We start from the raw sequence: 14,825 nt of genomic DNA, 5'->3' as shown, positions 1-14,825 counted from the left end.
ATGTAAAGTAGGACTAGGCAAGCTTTTTGCCCACAAAGGTGACATGCAGTGGCGAGAGGGTGTGGCTGGCAATGGACAGAGTGTGGCCAATGGTGGGTGGGGCCATTAACACACAAACCAAACTAGCCCCTGACCACTGACTCTCATACAGCCTTCCCACTACTTTTCTCACACATATACATGTACTAGCTTGCTGACTAGTACAGTGGCAGAGATCTTTTCTGGACTGGTAACTGTGTTATCTGGTTGCTAAATTCCTCTGAGAAAGTCATATCTTGCTTCAAAAAACCCATAAACAGCTGAACTATGTGCGACTTCAATTGAAAATCCTTGCCTGTGCATAAAAATAACATTTAAATTTCAACTGGTGCTGCTCAGTTGGCACTGAACTTGACAGGGCCTTCTTGGTGGTTGTTTCCAATTTATGGAATGCCCTCCTTGGTGAAGTGCCTCTGTCTCCCTCACTATTCACTTTGAGAGTAGTAATTTTAAGCTTTCCTGTTTATTCAGCCATTTGAGGGCTGAATAGTGTTCCTGGCAACCTTAAAATTATAAGCTGTGAGTCTATGTGACTGTTTTACATGGTTTTTTAAAAAATGTTTTTACTTGTTTTATATGGATTTGTTTACTTGTAATTTTGCCGTTTTACCATTTTGGTGCTTGCTGCCCTGAGCTATTGTGGGAAGAAGGAAGGGCAGGACTGAAATTAAGTAAGTAATAACAGTGTAAATTACAAAGCATTTGTTTAACAGAACCATCCTATTCATCAGTACACAGGAGAGTTTTAAAATAAAGTGTCAGAAGACACAAGTGATTTTGTTATGTTTAAAGTGAAGGCAGAGGGTGGAAGGAAAGAATTTTTTCTACCAGCATTAACCACCGTGACTTCTAACTGCAAAAAGTCACAGACCAGTTATGTGGCATTAGGACAGTCTGTCAAAATCATGCACGTGCAAACATAATGAGCTAACCTTTGCACACCTGCTTTTGCAGTCACATAACTTGTTTTTTTCATGCAGTGACGAGTGCCGTTATTAATTCTCTTTCCACTGCATTTCTCTAAGTAGCAAACCAACTTTCCAAGAACTCCTACAGAAAGTAGTATTTTCCCTGCTGACAATTCCAAAACTGACATTTTAAAACAGATGTTTCTCATCATGATATTCAGTCAGGTGCCTGTGGAAGTGGCAGCACCTCAGAAAGTAGAACCTTCACGTTGTAAGCTTTAGGAATAGCATATTTGTGCAAACAGCTTCTCCAATGGCCTTGCAAGCAATTGGCATACAAATGTCTCACTGGCTCTCTTTCCCACAGCTGCAGGAAGCAAATTTTCTTTCCTTGCTTGTACCAGGGAAAGGAAATCCAATTTCATGACATAAGGCCAGGAAGAAGTAGATTTCACATCCTGGCGTGGAAAACAGAGTACTGGGATTCTAGAACCATAGAGTGGGAAAGTTCAAACACTGGAATGGTTAAGTCTACCCAGAAATAAATCTGGCAAGAGAATCTTACAGGGATTATGAAGTGACTTGAAAGCACTCTCTTCGGTGGGAGTCCTTATGCTGAATTTATATGTGTGCCTTGTGAATAGGATTAAACAATACTGAGAAAAGTGTGCATTGTTTGCACTTCAGTGTGCTTTGACTTTTTTATTTGACAAGACAGTGGAACAAGAGACAAATCTTGTTTCTAGAATGCAATTCCAGCCAAACTGAAGTGTTTTGACAAAGGACACAACCCTTCAGTATATTTCTGAATAGTTAACACAGCAAAATAATAATTTTTTAAAAATGTGCAGCGTGTTCAACAATAAAAAATAATCTCATACTACAGCTATAGATGTTGGTGTGGCTGCTCACACTTAATAATTTGCAAAAGGGAGAGCCATTTGAAACCAACTGAAGAATAATACACAAGTTTCTCAGCTGTTGACATAATTTGAGAGGTAGACTTGTGGCTTTGTTTTACTATGCTGGGGGAATATTCCTCCAATGACTCAAGCATAAAATGTAAAGCATTTTTCCTTGCCAGAAATCTACACTCAAGGATAGTTATGGCTATCATCCCACAAAAATGGATAGGAAAGACAAATAAAACCATCTGCAAGGTTTGTGCCTTGGAAAAGATCCATATTCCAAATGCAGACAATACATACTATTTAACTCCAGAGTGTAATGACACTGCTAACTGTTAACCTATATTCATGTATTTTTTAATGTTTAGATGCTTCAGAATTTGAGGTATAGCCGCACACCAAAGGAATACTTATCTAGGAGCAGTGCAAAAATATAGTCTATGTAACAACTCAATATATTTCATCAGGAAGGATAATGAACACAACTTCCATTCAACGATAAATGGGATAGCATTCCAAAATTGCAAACTTTCAGAAGGAAAGTCAAGATGAAGGATTATTCAGTATTTTGCAGGTGAAAGAATATTGCTGTTATGACCTCAACTTGGTCATACAGACATCTTCATGGATGCTGTTCTATGACTTAGCATTCCTCTAAGCAACTGAACATTTAAAAAGAAAAAAATAATAATGTTTCTCGTATAAATCGTCTTCTTGAAGTATCTGCAAAGCACACTGTGTACTTAAAAAGCATTTAAGCAAAGTCAACAGAAAAATGTCAAGTCCACAAACTGTAGTGAAGCATGCTGCTTTTGTGCCAAGGTGTTGCAAAGTATTTCTTGATCTTGGTTTAGAAATATGGTATCAATTTTACATTACAGCTGGATGTTTGTGTAGCAAGAGAACACTTGCCAACTGCCTGAACAACACAGATAAAATTAAATTAATAGGGATTGGGGTTATGCCTTAGATTTTACATATCTTCTTTCAGACTATAGAGAAGGAAATCAAGTACAGTTCTTGTAACACCCCCCTTGCCTCTTCCAAACATGCATTTCAGTAGAAAACATAAGCACTTTGAAAAACAGAATCCTTACAAAGATGGGGTGCACCCCACCCACATTTCCTAGTGGTCACATCACCAGTGTGAATAAGAAGTAAATGTGCAAACAGCCAGCAAAATCAGTTTTCATTAGTTTGCAACACAGATTTCCTCATTGGAATCATGAAACTACAAATCATTTGCTTTGTTTTGAGAAAGAATTTTAAGCTATTCTCTCATACATGATTTTTGCCCTTTCCCCCATTACATTTCTTTCTCACTCTCCTTTCACACATGCTGAAAACAAGATTGTCTCATTAAGACCAATCACTCCCCCTCACCCTCAAATAAAGTATAAAAATATCACATCTACTTGCCTCTTGGCAATTTCTGAGCATTTCCAAGGTTTAGTGCAATATTTCCACAGAAAAGTAGAAAGATCAGCCTTGATATCATGCTTTCAAACCCAAACGTGTACAGTTAAAGATGCTGAGAGTGTCATGCAAGGTAATGCAAGCTGCAAAACTGTTCTCTGTCACAGAGGCAGCAAAACTTTGACAGGAGTTTAGTTTACACTGTGGGAGGAGACAGTATGACATCACACCATCTCACTTGAAATGAGAAGAGAATTAAAATACAAACGATATTATCAATCTCTTGCCTGAAACAGAATTCCTGTTGCTGTCAACTGAGCACTCCGTCGCTGAGATTTACAAAATCTTAACGTGCAATCACTTGTGCTTCCCGTTTAGATTGGCAGGAATAATTATACAAGGAAGATATGTTACTGTATTTAAGGAGACTAAGTAGAAGTCTGTGGAAACAGACTTTTGAAGCACATAGAAAACAAAGCTTGACCTAATTGATTTAACAAGAAAGAGGGGGGATTAGTGGATACAAAGCAGATGTGTTCAAGAAACAATGCAACATGCTTAATGAATACAGTCATTAATATGAAGTGGTAAATGAAGAGAAACAACCAATCTTTGCAAAAAAAAAAAGTAACATCGAATTAGAACTCTGAACCAAAAGAAGCATGCAGCCAGATAAGATATAGTTAATAAACATAATCCAAAACATAGGCATTCTAAAGACTCATTGATTTCAATGAGACCTAAGTCAGGTACAAAGTCAAAACTACAGTGGTACCTTGGGTTACATATGCTTCAGGTTACAGACTCCGCTAACCCAGAAATAGCACCTCAGGTTAAGAACTTTGCTTCAGGATGAGAACAGAAATCGTGCTCCAGTAGCGCGACAGCAGCAGGAGGCCCCATTAGCTGAAGTGGTGCTTCAGGTTAAGAACAGTTTCAGGTTAAGAACGGACCTCTGGGACAAATTAAGTGTGTAACCAGAGGTACCACTGTATAGTAATAATCACTAGACAGACAAGATCTGAGACCTCCTTGATTCAAGGGAGTTGTGAACAAAACGTGCCAAGTGGCTATGCCATGGAGAGGGCAGAGTCTGGTACCTGCAAGAGAGTCAGAGTTCCCAATCTTCTCTGAGCATCAACCCAATCACCTAGATCTCATTTGAATCATTTAACACCACCTTATCCAGGAGTAGGTGCTGAACAAAGACAGACTCACCTCAGTGTTTCCAGAACTGGCTGGTGAGGGGCAGGGAGAGGGGAATGTAGTATGAGAATTGAACACAAGCTGAGTCAAAAGGAGGTTCTTGATGAAGTCCCCCCCCCCCACATATCCCTCTTTTTGTTGTTGTTCCAAAAGAGGAAGGCTGCTTAGCCTTTGATTTTGTAACTGATGAGCTGGATGGTGATATTTCAATGTCACTGATAATACTGAAGGCATTGATACTGAGGTGTCACTTAGTGTAGCCTTCCTGAACACCAGCACCCTTTCAGTCCAATAAGATGGTCTTCCATCATCAAAGAACAGCATGGGCAGAACTGAGGTGGAGAGTGGGTGGCCTGAGCCCCGACAGAGAGGTTTGGAGGGCTGCATTTGGTCCCTGAGCCTCATATTCCCTACCCATGCTGTAACTGAGCACCCTTAAACTATGATTTCCAGGGAGGCACCATTTTCAAGTTCACCACAGGCAGCAAAATGTCTTCAGTCGGCTCTGAGTATACTAGACCGTTCAAGCCATTCTTCTGAAGAAACTGTGTTAGCTGTCTCCAATGAAGAGTCTCCAGAGCGTCATTAACATTTCCTCTTCTCCTTGTTTCTGTTCTGGTACCTTCCATCCTTTCCTACTTTGGGTATGATGTGTTTCTGGGGAGCTGGAGAACATCCTTTAACTAGCAGGATTCCCAAATGACCATGCCTTTGACTGGCATAGCCAGCTGTTCAGGTTTGATACTGACTGATTGCCAAATGAGGTGTTGGTTTAAAGGGGAAAGCTGTTTTCCCTCCCTGCAATTTATTTACTTTACATGCATGCGTGTTGGATGGTCATGCATTTATAGGGAAGAATTAGCCCCAGAAGAGGCTATATTATTGTATGTGTGCTGCTTCAGACTCAACATTTAGAAGTGCAGATAGGTGGCAGCAGTAGCAGCCCAGCACATTTAATGTTGGCCCAAGCTTGGGCCAGACAGCTAAACGACAAAGAGGGACAACTGCTCCAGAAGGATACTATGGCTGATGGTATCAAAAGCTGCTGAGAGGTTGAGAATTAACAAGGGCACATTTCCCCTGTCTCTCTCCTGACATAAGTCATCACACAGGGTGACCAAAGAACTTTCTGTGCCAAAATCAGACCTAAACCCTGATTGAAATGGATCTAGAAAATCCGTTTTCTCCAAGAGTGCCTGGATCTGGTCCATGACCACCTACTCAGGAACCTTGCCCAAGAAGATGAAATTGGCAACTGGCCAGTAATTACTTAGATTTTCCTCATTTACGGCTTCTTAAGGAATGGTCTTGGGATGCGGGTGGCGCTGTGGTCTAAACCACAGAGCCGAGGGCTTGCCAATCAGAAGGTTGGCGGTTCGAATCCCCGCAATGGGGTGAGTTCCCTTTGCTCGGTCCCAGCTCCTGCCAACCTAGCAGTTCAAGTGCAAGTAGATAAATAGGTATCGTTCTGCCGGGAAGGTAAACGGCGTTTCCATGCGCTACTCTGGTTCACCAGAAGCGGCTTAGTCATGCTGGCCACATGACCCGGAAATTGTATGCCAACTCTCTCGGTCAATATGGCAAGATGAGCGCCGCAACCCCAGAGTCGTCTGCAACTGGACCTAATGGTCAGGGGTCCCTTTACCTTTACCTTTTAAGGAATGGTCTTACCACTGCTTCAGTCAAGCAGGCCCCCGGCAAGAAGGTATTAATCACCTTCCTGGTCCAGCCCTCCTTACCAGTTTTTATCAGCCAAGAGAAGCAAGAGTCCAGAACACAAGTGGTCAACCTGGACCAATCCAAGCTACTTGTCCACATCTTCAAACCTTACTACTCATCCAACATACAGTGGTAGCTAGGGTTAAGTATTTAATTCATTCCGGAGGTCCGTTCTTAACCTGAAACTGTTCTTAACCTGAAGCACCACTTTAGCTAATGGGGCCTCCCGCTGCTGCCATGCCGCCGCTGCCACACGATTTCTGCCATGCCGCCGCTGCCACACCAAATATTTCTTCCTAGAATGTCTTCTAGATACTTAGTTCTTCCATAATCTGCAGCATACTGCTCATCTGCTTATATTATGCACTTTTACTCCTTATGCTTGTGGCATAACTGGGATCTTGACTGCTGTTTACTTTGACATAATATGGCTAGCCCTACCATTGGGCAGAGTGAGGCAATAGCCTCAGGTGGCTGATTCCCTTCTGTTCACATATGCCTGTTCCTGCTCCCCACTTCCAATCTGGCTTGCTGCCTTGAGTATGGTGGGGAATGCTACCCTATCACCAATGTCGAATTGAGATTCAACTGCCTGCCCATGAAGTGGGAAAGGGGAGCCATCTTGTCCTTTGCTTCAGGCAGCAAAATGTATTTGGCTGGCCTGTGGGCTAGTCTTATATATTGGATGAGTTCTTTGGTGCCACGAGAATGGGACTTTTCAGTGGTAGCTCCCCATTTTGTGGACTACTCTTCCTAGAGAGGCTTGTCTGGTGCCTTCATTGCATATCTTTAGGCACCAGGCAGAAACTTTCCTCTTCTTCCAGGCCTTTGACTAATTAGCAATCCATGGTTTATTTTATTATTATGTTGTTTATTCCATTTTGCATCTTCATGTTTTAAACCCCTCCATGATCTTTAGGTGAAGGGTGGTATAAAAATTTAATAAAAATAATTTCTTAAAATGCAGCGTTTTCTGTGGGCTCTGACGTTTATGCTGGGTTTTGCCATTTGGTTCTACTTCTTGCCACCAACAGCCTCTTGCCCCCAATCCCTTCTAAATACCATGTCTTTAACACACGTCTCCCTGAGCTCCACCTGTCTGGGTATCCTAATTTTATCTTTCAAGAGTTAGTAAGCCTAATTTTCAACAAGTTGTACAATTCTCATCACTCAGTTTATTTCCATTTTTTTGTCTTAGCTGCCCATGATATCTACCAGCTGGCTGCCACTGTCCCTTCAAAGTTGACTTGACTGTACTTCCTGTTCTATGTATATTACAAATCCCACATGTTGGGGTACTTTATGATTAAATAAACATTCAGTTGTATGAGGCTTCGATAGTATATGACTCATTTATTGGACTTCTTATCTTTGCCATAAATCTGTCACAAGATGTGTTGAAAGGTTTCAGGAAAATTGAGATGCCAAAGAACATTGTCTCAGATCTGCTACCAAAAAGAAAGCAAGAAAGAAAACCCTTTAAAAATGCTCACAACGAAATCCATAAATTACTTTGTTATTCCCTTACTCTAAGCAACTGCACAGCTACATCTAGTACTTGTGGAAGGAGAATTGTTGTAAAATTTATGGATTTCTTAGACCTCAATAACATACGAAACACAACTGTCCAGGCTTCTATTATGTAAAAGGCATTGTTTCTCCGAAAAGAAAAACGGCGTAGCACAGAATCAGTGTTACCAAGCACTGCCAAAACACTTGTACATGTTTTCTAAAGTGGAGCAGGTAGCAACTTGTGGGAAAAGGGTAAGGGCTCATCCACTGCCTAGAAATCACAGGTCCAAGTGGTTTTCCTCTTTCCCCATTCCTTTCTCAGGGAATACCCCCGTCATAGGAGCAAACTCTTAGGGGCCGAGGTTCCTGCCCCCCCCCCCCCCGGTGATGGACATTGCCATTCAAACAGTATGAGAATGATTATGTGGGGTGGAGCTTACCTGGGCCCTCCCAATATGTTATTCAAGTTGGCACCCCTGCCTGCTGCTTTGCTATAAATCAGAGCAAATGGCAATCTGCAGAAAACCTGACTGCCATTTGCTCTGATTGAGTGCTAAAGGGCAGTTTTCCCTGGGTGAAAGCAGCAGGACAAGAGGAAGTGTGAATATGCTCTACTTTACAGCAGGAAAACACACAGGGAAATACAGAATTCTCTTAATGCAAAATACGTTCCAGAATGCCAGAATTGAAGGGGAAGAGGTTCTATTGTATTTTCTATGTTTTCAGCAATTCTTGGCTTTACCTGTGAGTTGCCTTAAATCCCACCAAGGGGGAAAGTAGAGGTGTGTGTGTGTGTGTGTGTGTGTGTGTGTGTGTGTGTGAGAGAGAGAGAGAGAGAGAGAGAGAGAGAGAGAGAGAGAGAGATCTCCATTTTTGTGTTTACTCTCTGAACCAAGTATCACATATATTCTAAGAGGAAGGAAATAAGCAGAACAATATGGAACAAGGAGACAGTGACAGAAGAGGTCATATTTTTATTCTTATGAGGTGAAGTAACTCTGAAAACCAGTCAAGCAATGACAAAGATGGATTTGTCAAAGGACTGTCAGGTGGAAGGACAAATAGACTTGATAAAGTGCTTTAAAGCAAGGATGTTACTTTAAGAGTGATTTTACAGACCTTGAGTCTTGGACTGAAATGCAACTTCTTTACCCCACTGAAGCTGCTTTGCATTGTGAACTGTTGTGTGCCCTGTTATTGGATCCTGATGTTTTCATCACATGTTTGGCTTGATTATCCTAATGGATTGCCATCCCTTGTCTTTTTGGCAACTTAAATCTCCGCTAATAGCTTATTTGCCTAGCATTATTCCCATTATATTCTCCTGAGAAATTTACATTTGCTATTGGTGCAGTGCTGCTATCCACATTCATTTTTCCTCATCAGTCTTTACACCTGAGAATGAAAGCAGGCCTTTCTTCTCATCTCTAGAAAAGTCAGTATAGAACTTTCCATTCTCACACAAGCATCCTGTTTCTAATATCAATGGGATGTAAGAGATATTAAGATCGCCTAGTCATATCTTCTGCACTAAAGCAGCAGGTAGTGATTAGTGATTCCTCTCTTCTGCGAGTACTTCCTCTTCTAGTTCATCCTTATCAGCACTAAAGTCTGCCTTGCATTTATTTTCCTCGCTCTGCTTTTTGAAATATATACATCCTTTAGGACTCCATAATGGCATGCCTAAGAAGACTGAAAAGTGGCTATGGACAATTTCTGAACGCGTTAAGAAAAAAAGGGGGGGGGATGGAACATCATCTGTCTTAATTCTGTGTCTATGTGGCAGTTTTTGGTTTCTTCATTCTCCAAAACATGTTTGTCAGTCTTGGCACTGATATCACAATTAAAAGTGTCCAGCCCTTTCTAGCAAAGCATTCCATGACCTCCCGCTGCAGTGGATTCCATTGGCTTACAACACACTGTGTAGAACATTTCCTTTCATTTATCCTAACTGAAACAAGACCTTTTGCAGAGTGTTCATACAACTGCCTGTCACAGCAGGATGGGCCCATAATACAAAGTCGAAGGTAATTTCTGACATTCCAAACTCCCTATCATAGGTAGGGAAGCTCAGTAGCTGAACATTCCACAGCACAATTGTTTTAAACATTATTATTAGCTGTCATATGGCTTGTCCTTGAGTTTGTACAGTATTAAATAAAGGCTAAATACTGTAGGAGAAGGACCTAGGATTAGCCAATATTCTTCCCTATATACTGGTAACTTGGTCTGCCTTAACTTAATGTGCCTGTAATTGAAAAAAGAAGCACTGTTTCCCCCCTCTTCAGTGTATGTATATTCCATCCAAATTTTATCAAGGCTGCAGTATATCACAATAAATCCTGCAGAGATATTTATATAGGACTCCTGCAGAATGCATCACTGGCATCTTAGCATGGCTTTCATCCACTTTCTAAAGCTGGGCTTGCTGGCATGATTAATGGCAGCGTGCCATGAGCAACCCCCTTCCCCCCTCCATGCACACATTCTTGGTGTCATTTTTCTGCTAGTGAACAAATACTGCCAGAGCAAATACCAATATATTTCCCATTCCGCATAGCTGTCCATGCTGGAGACTTCTAAGAACGCTACCATTCTGTACAGTAAGAAGCAGAAGTGGATTGTCAGGAGAGCTGATTGACCCAGACTCCATCCCGTATCAGTTGCATCTGGAGCAGATATCAGAGCACTTTTACCAGACTGAGGCTGGAGATCACATCATTTGGTTTCACTGGGATTTGCATGACCTTCCAATGTCCTTGGCAGATTCAGAAGCTCCCTTTTTATCTTTTATTGAAGAACAGGATATTTTAATGCCACCATCATCACAGAGGTGTCTGTGGAGGGGATATATTGATTGAAAATGTATTGTTTCTGTATTGTAACTTTTGAATTTTTTTGGGGGGGGAAGGGGAGCAGTTATATAGGAAGCAGTGGTGTAGTGTTCTAATGATAGGTATCATAACCATCTCCAAAGGGGCAGTCCAAAACACAAGAAGCTGTGTTTAGCCAGTATTTTAATAATAAAATAATAATAATAATGATAATAATGATAATAATAATAATAATAATAATAATAATAATAATAAGAAGAAGAAGAAGAAGAAGAAGCCAAGACAGCAGCAGTATGCCACCCAATTTATTAGGTTCAGCATGGCTTCAATCCTATGCTTTGGGCAGATCCAAACAATAAATTTAAAGCATACAAATTTAAAAGGGCATGATTCCCCCAAAGAATCCTGGCAACTGTAGTTTGTTAGAGGTGCAGGAAAAAAAGTAGCTCTTAAAGGGTAAACTACAGATCCCAGGATTTGGGGGAAGTCATGTGTTTTAAATGTACAGTGGTACCTCGGGTTACAGACGCTTCAGGTTACAGACTCCACTAACCCAGAAATAGTACCTCGGGTTAAGAACTTTGCTTCAGGATGAGAACAGAAATTGTGGGGCAGCGGCGTAGCGGCAGTGGGAGGCCCCATTAGCTAAAGTGGTACCTCAGGTTAAGAACAGGTTCAGATTCAGAGCGGATCTCCAGAACGAATCAAGTTCTTAACCCGAGGTACCACTGTATACCGTGGATCTGCCCATAGCTTCAAGGGAGGAAGCTCCATACAACTCAGTGGTGCTTACTTCTGACTCCAGTGTTAATTTCTTCTGGCCTTTGGCTAGAACAATAAACTTATAAACCATGACTGCACAGATTCAACATGTAAAACACTATCAGCTTTAACAAAAGATTTCTAGTCAGCTGAAACGCGATCTTTAACTTTTAATTAGAGATGCAGCCAATCTTGCCAGTAAGTGTTACTATTTGAACTGCAGGTTTCAAAGAACCCAATAAGCAGTAGTATCCAGTCTTCGCTTGATTACTTTCTTCATTCACACATTCGCATGCCAGAAGAATAGGGCCCATCAATTACCCTGAGGTTCTTGTGGAGGACGTTGTTGCTCCTGCTCTGAAAAAGGTGCTCCTTAACATCCCCCTTTCACTACAACACCAGTAACTGTCAGGGCAGGAAAGTTAGTATACATACCCTACTATATCATTTAGTGATCATAGTACAGTGGTACCTTGGGTTACTTTGGTCTGGAGGTCCGTTCTTAACCTGAACTGTTCTTAACACGAGGTACCACTTTAGCTAATGGGGCCTCCCACTGCTGTGCGATTTCTGTTCTCATCCTGAAGCAAAGTTCTTAACCCGAGGTACTATTTTTGGGTTAGCGGAGTCTAACCTGAAATGTGTGTAAACTGAAGTGTCTGTAACACGAGGTACCACTGTATTGCTGCTTGTCTGGTTTTAAACTCGCCTTTATGGGTTTTTTGTCTTTTTAAATCATAGTTCAATTTTAATGTTTGATATTTCATGCTCTGCACTTGCTCAGGGTGGTAAGTACTAGGGATCAGCTAGTGCTGGTGACTTGTGATGTTTAGTATCTGTTTATCTACAAACATACAAGGCCAGCAGGGTGGAGTAGGTAGATCAGCATTGGTGAATCGTTTTCAGCTTGAGAGCCACAATTCCTTCCATGGCAGTCATGCTTCTGAGTACAAGTTGCTGGAAGCCACAGAAGGTGGGAGTGCTCTTGTAGTCAGATCCTGCTTGCTGGCTTCCCACTGGCACCTGAGTGTGCAAGAATATGATGTTGGATGAGATGGACCATTGGCCTGATTCAGAGGGTTCTTTTCTTATTTTCTGTCCTCCACCAGGCAAGCAAGATAGATTACCACACTGCAAGGACACATTCCAACACTTGAAGAGGGCTGGCAAGAGGTGTGGCATGAGGACGGGTAATGGCCCAAAGGCCAGAGAGAAAGATGCCTGATGAGCCATGTTTAGCCCCTGAAACTGAGGCTCTGAGATATTGACAAAGAAAAACTTCCAGACAGATCATTCCAGCCTTTAAAGCAGATCTCCACAAGTTTCCCCAAAGCAACTGCTTACTCTTGCAGCAGCCCAAGACTACCACGACTTGTCAACAAGCAGAAAAACCTTACGTTCTCCAACTCTTGCTTTGATTGAAACAGCTTCTTTTTTGACTTCCTGCACAAGAAATATATACACGGCGATTTAAAGCAGTACGCCTTTAAAGGGCAGCATGGGCAGAGGCAAAGGAGATGTTAATTCCACTTCTGCTTGTGTTCCCTCACATGCCCTCATTGTTTCATCCAAACTGTTTTTCTTCCAAGGGTGGAAGAAAATCCTGGTGGAAGAAAATCCTGCTGGGAGAACAACTGGGTTGCATGAAGAAAAGCTTATGCAGGGAAGGGTTCAGCTTAGCTTTCCTGCTTCCTATACTGCACTTTAAATCACCTGGCCCCTGCAATGTAGGAATTTGGCACAATCCAAAATGGGTTCAGCCAACGCCAAGTTTACTCTCGGTTTCACCATCATGCATCCGGCAAGCAGGTTCGATCCGCATTCCTAGCTCTGGGAATGTCAATTGCCATTAAGCCTGCATCACTCACTAAAAGCCTCATTTTGCAATGGCCAAGCTGTTGAGAACAAGGAAATGTTTACTTGAAATAGCTCGTAAATGAGATGTGCATAGTCTTCTCCTACGGAGAGATGGCATGGATGATTCATGGGGATTGGAGGGTGGCAGGATAAATAGCTTTTGTGATTTGCTGTGCGGTTCTTTTTTTATCACTAGAGCTCACATCTTTGGAAACTTGCCGCTTTGGAAAACTGCTGTAAAAGAAAAATTGTGTCTCTGGAGCTAGGCAATAAATTCATCCATGTTGTGCATCTGAGCAGGGCTGAAACGAGAAGCCTTGCCCAGGGCTACAGCTGGAAATCTGGGTGTGCCCCCCCCCAACTGTGCACACATAGTGAGTCACATTAGCACACTGTTCCATCCAGCATTGTTACCAGAGTCCCCCTTCCTACTCTAGGAAGTAAACAGCTTTCCTTAACATGGATGAAACATATTACATCAGGAAGCATGTACTGTGTTGCATTCAGTGAGCTAACTCTCTGTTGTTCACCAGAGGAGAAATGACCACTGGGAGGCTTACAGAAAGAAGAAACGCCATGATGAGTCTGCGGCAGCACAACCGGACACCTTCATCTGCCCCAGCTGCAACAAAACATGTCCCTCATGCATCGGTCTCCACAGCCACAGAAGGCGCTGTAACCTTCCCCCAGTTTGACTTCACTCTCAAAGGCACACCAACCAATGAGTGACAAGGCTCCTAGCAGGCAACATAGTATAGGGCAGTTTTGTGATTATCAGCTAAAGATAACTAGACATGTGCATGCTACACATAGAAGCATGCATGCATGCATATATCTCAGCGATCTAAATAAACAATGCCACTGACCAGCCAATAGCCATGCCTGGTAGGTATTAGTGGTAGTGGAGACAATTCAACACAAAGCAAATGAATGCATTTATACAGAAACAAATCTCCTAGCCAGCTTGAAGGTAGATCAGGATCTACCATTAGATTTCTGGCTGATTTGCAGAAGATCTGACAGCAAATAGAAACAACAACAAAACAAATTTTCTGACCTATGTTAGGGCTGCTGATATGAAGGAGGATAACTAGGGTAGATTTGTGTGAGAGGACTGTGAGCTCAGTTCAGTACTAGTACCGAAAACAAATTCCTAGACCCAGAACGTACTTGGGGGCACCCTATTTTCTTTTGTATCTTTCGCTTTTGCTTGAAAGAACTTGTGGCTCTAGCAAAAAAGCTAAACAAATCCACAAAACCTAAAATCTGCCCACCCCTGGAATAGCTTGTGATGAGATTTCAGAGAATACAAAGTTTCAGAGAATACCAAGTTAAGAACCTGTTTTTCAACACTTATTTTCAGTTCTTTGCCATGTCCTGATTGCAGTCTTGTTACCAGATATTTGCTTTGTAACTATGTCATCAATTAGAACTTGGTTATCATTATTTCCACATTCTGATAACAATAACATCAAATTTGTAGACAGAAACAAGCTTTTCTGACACTAGAGGGCAACATCAAAGTAGTATTTGGGCATTAGGAACAGTTCTCATTAAAAAAAGAACCTTGCAGATTATTAATTAATTATCCTTAAATACTTTCTATAAACACAGCAAGCTTAAGAAAAGTATTAATATTACTGATCTTTGTTAAACTATATGTT

General features: G+C 41.7%; 1 protein-coding gene across 43 annotated transcripts in view; it reads right to left on the bottom strand.

The window, feature by feature from the left end:
* Positions 1-3,463, bottom strand: part of ABI3BP (ABI family member 3 binding protein) — a 141,603-nt gene extending 138,140 nt beyond the window's left edge. For 31 of the 43 annotated variants that reach the window (XM_081198865.1, XM_081198898.1, XM_081198904.1 and 28 more), the window contains exon 1: positions 3,275-3,462. In XM_081198865.1, coding sequence (XP_081054991.1) covers positions 3,275-3,353 — 79 coding nt within the window. In that variant the 5' untranslated portion in view covers positions 3,354-3,462. Of the gene's footprint in view, positions 1-3,274 lie in introns of all 43 variants that reach the window. The other 12 variants (XM_081198894.1, XM_081198895.1, XM_081198897.1 and 9 more) reach the window with 3 other exon arrangements.
* Positions 3,464-14,825: the final 11,362 nt, after the last annotated feature.

This window comes from Podarcis bocagei (genome assembly GCF_964188305.1).
Source record: "Podarcis bocagei genome assembly, chromosome: 6".
NCBI classification, from domain to species: domain Eukaryota; kingdom Metazoa; phylum Chordata; class Lepidosauria; order Squamata; family Lacertidae; genus Podarcis; species Podarcis bocagei.
The sequence above is the reverse complement of the archived record's forward strand: the minus strand, read 5'-3'. Positions and strand labels throughout refer to the sequence as shown.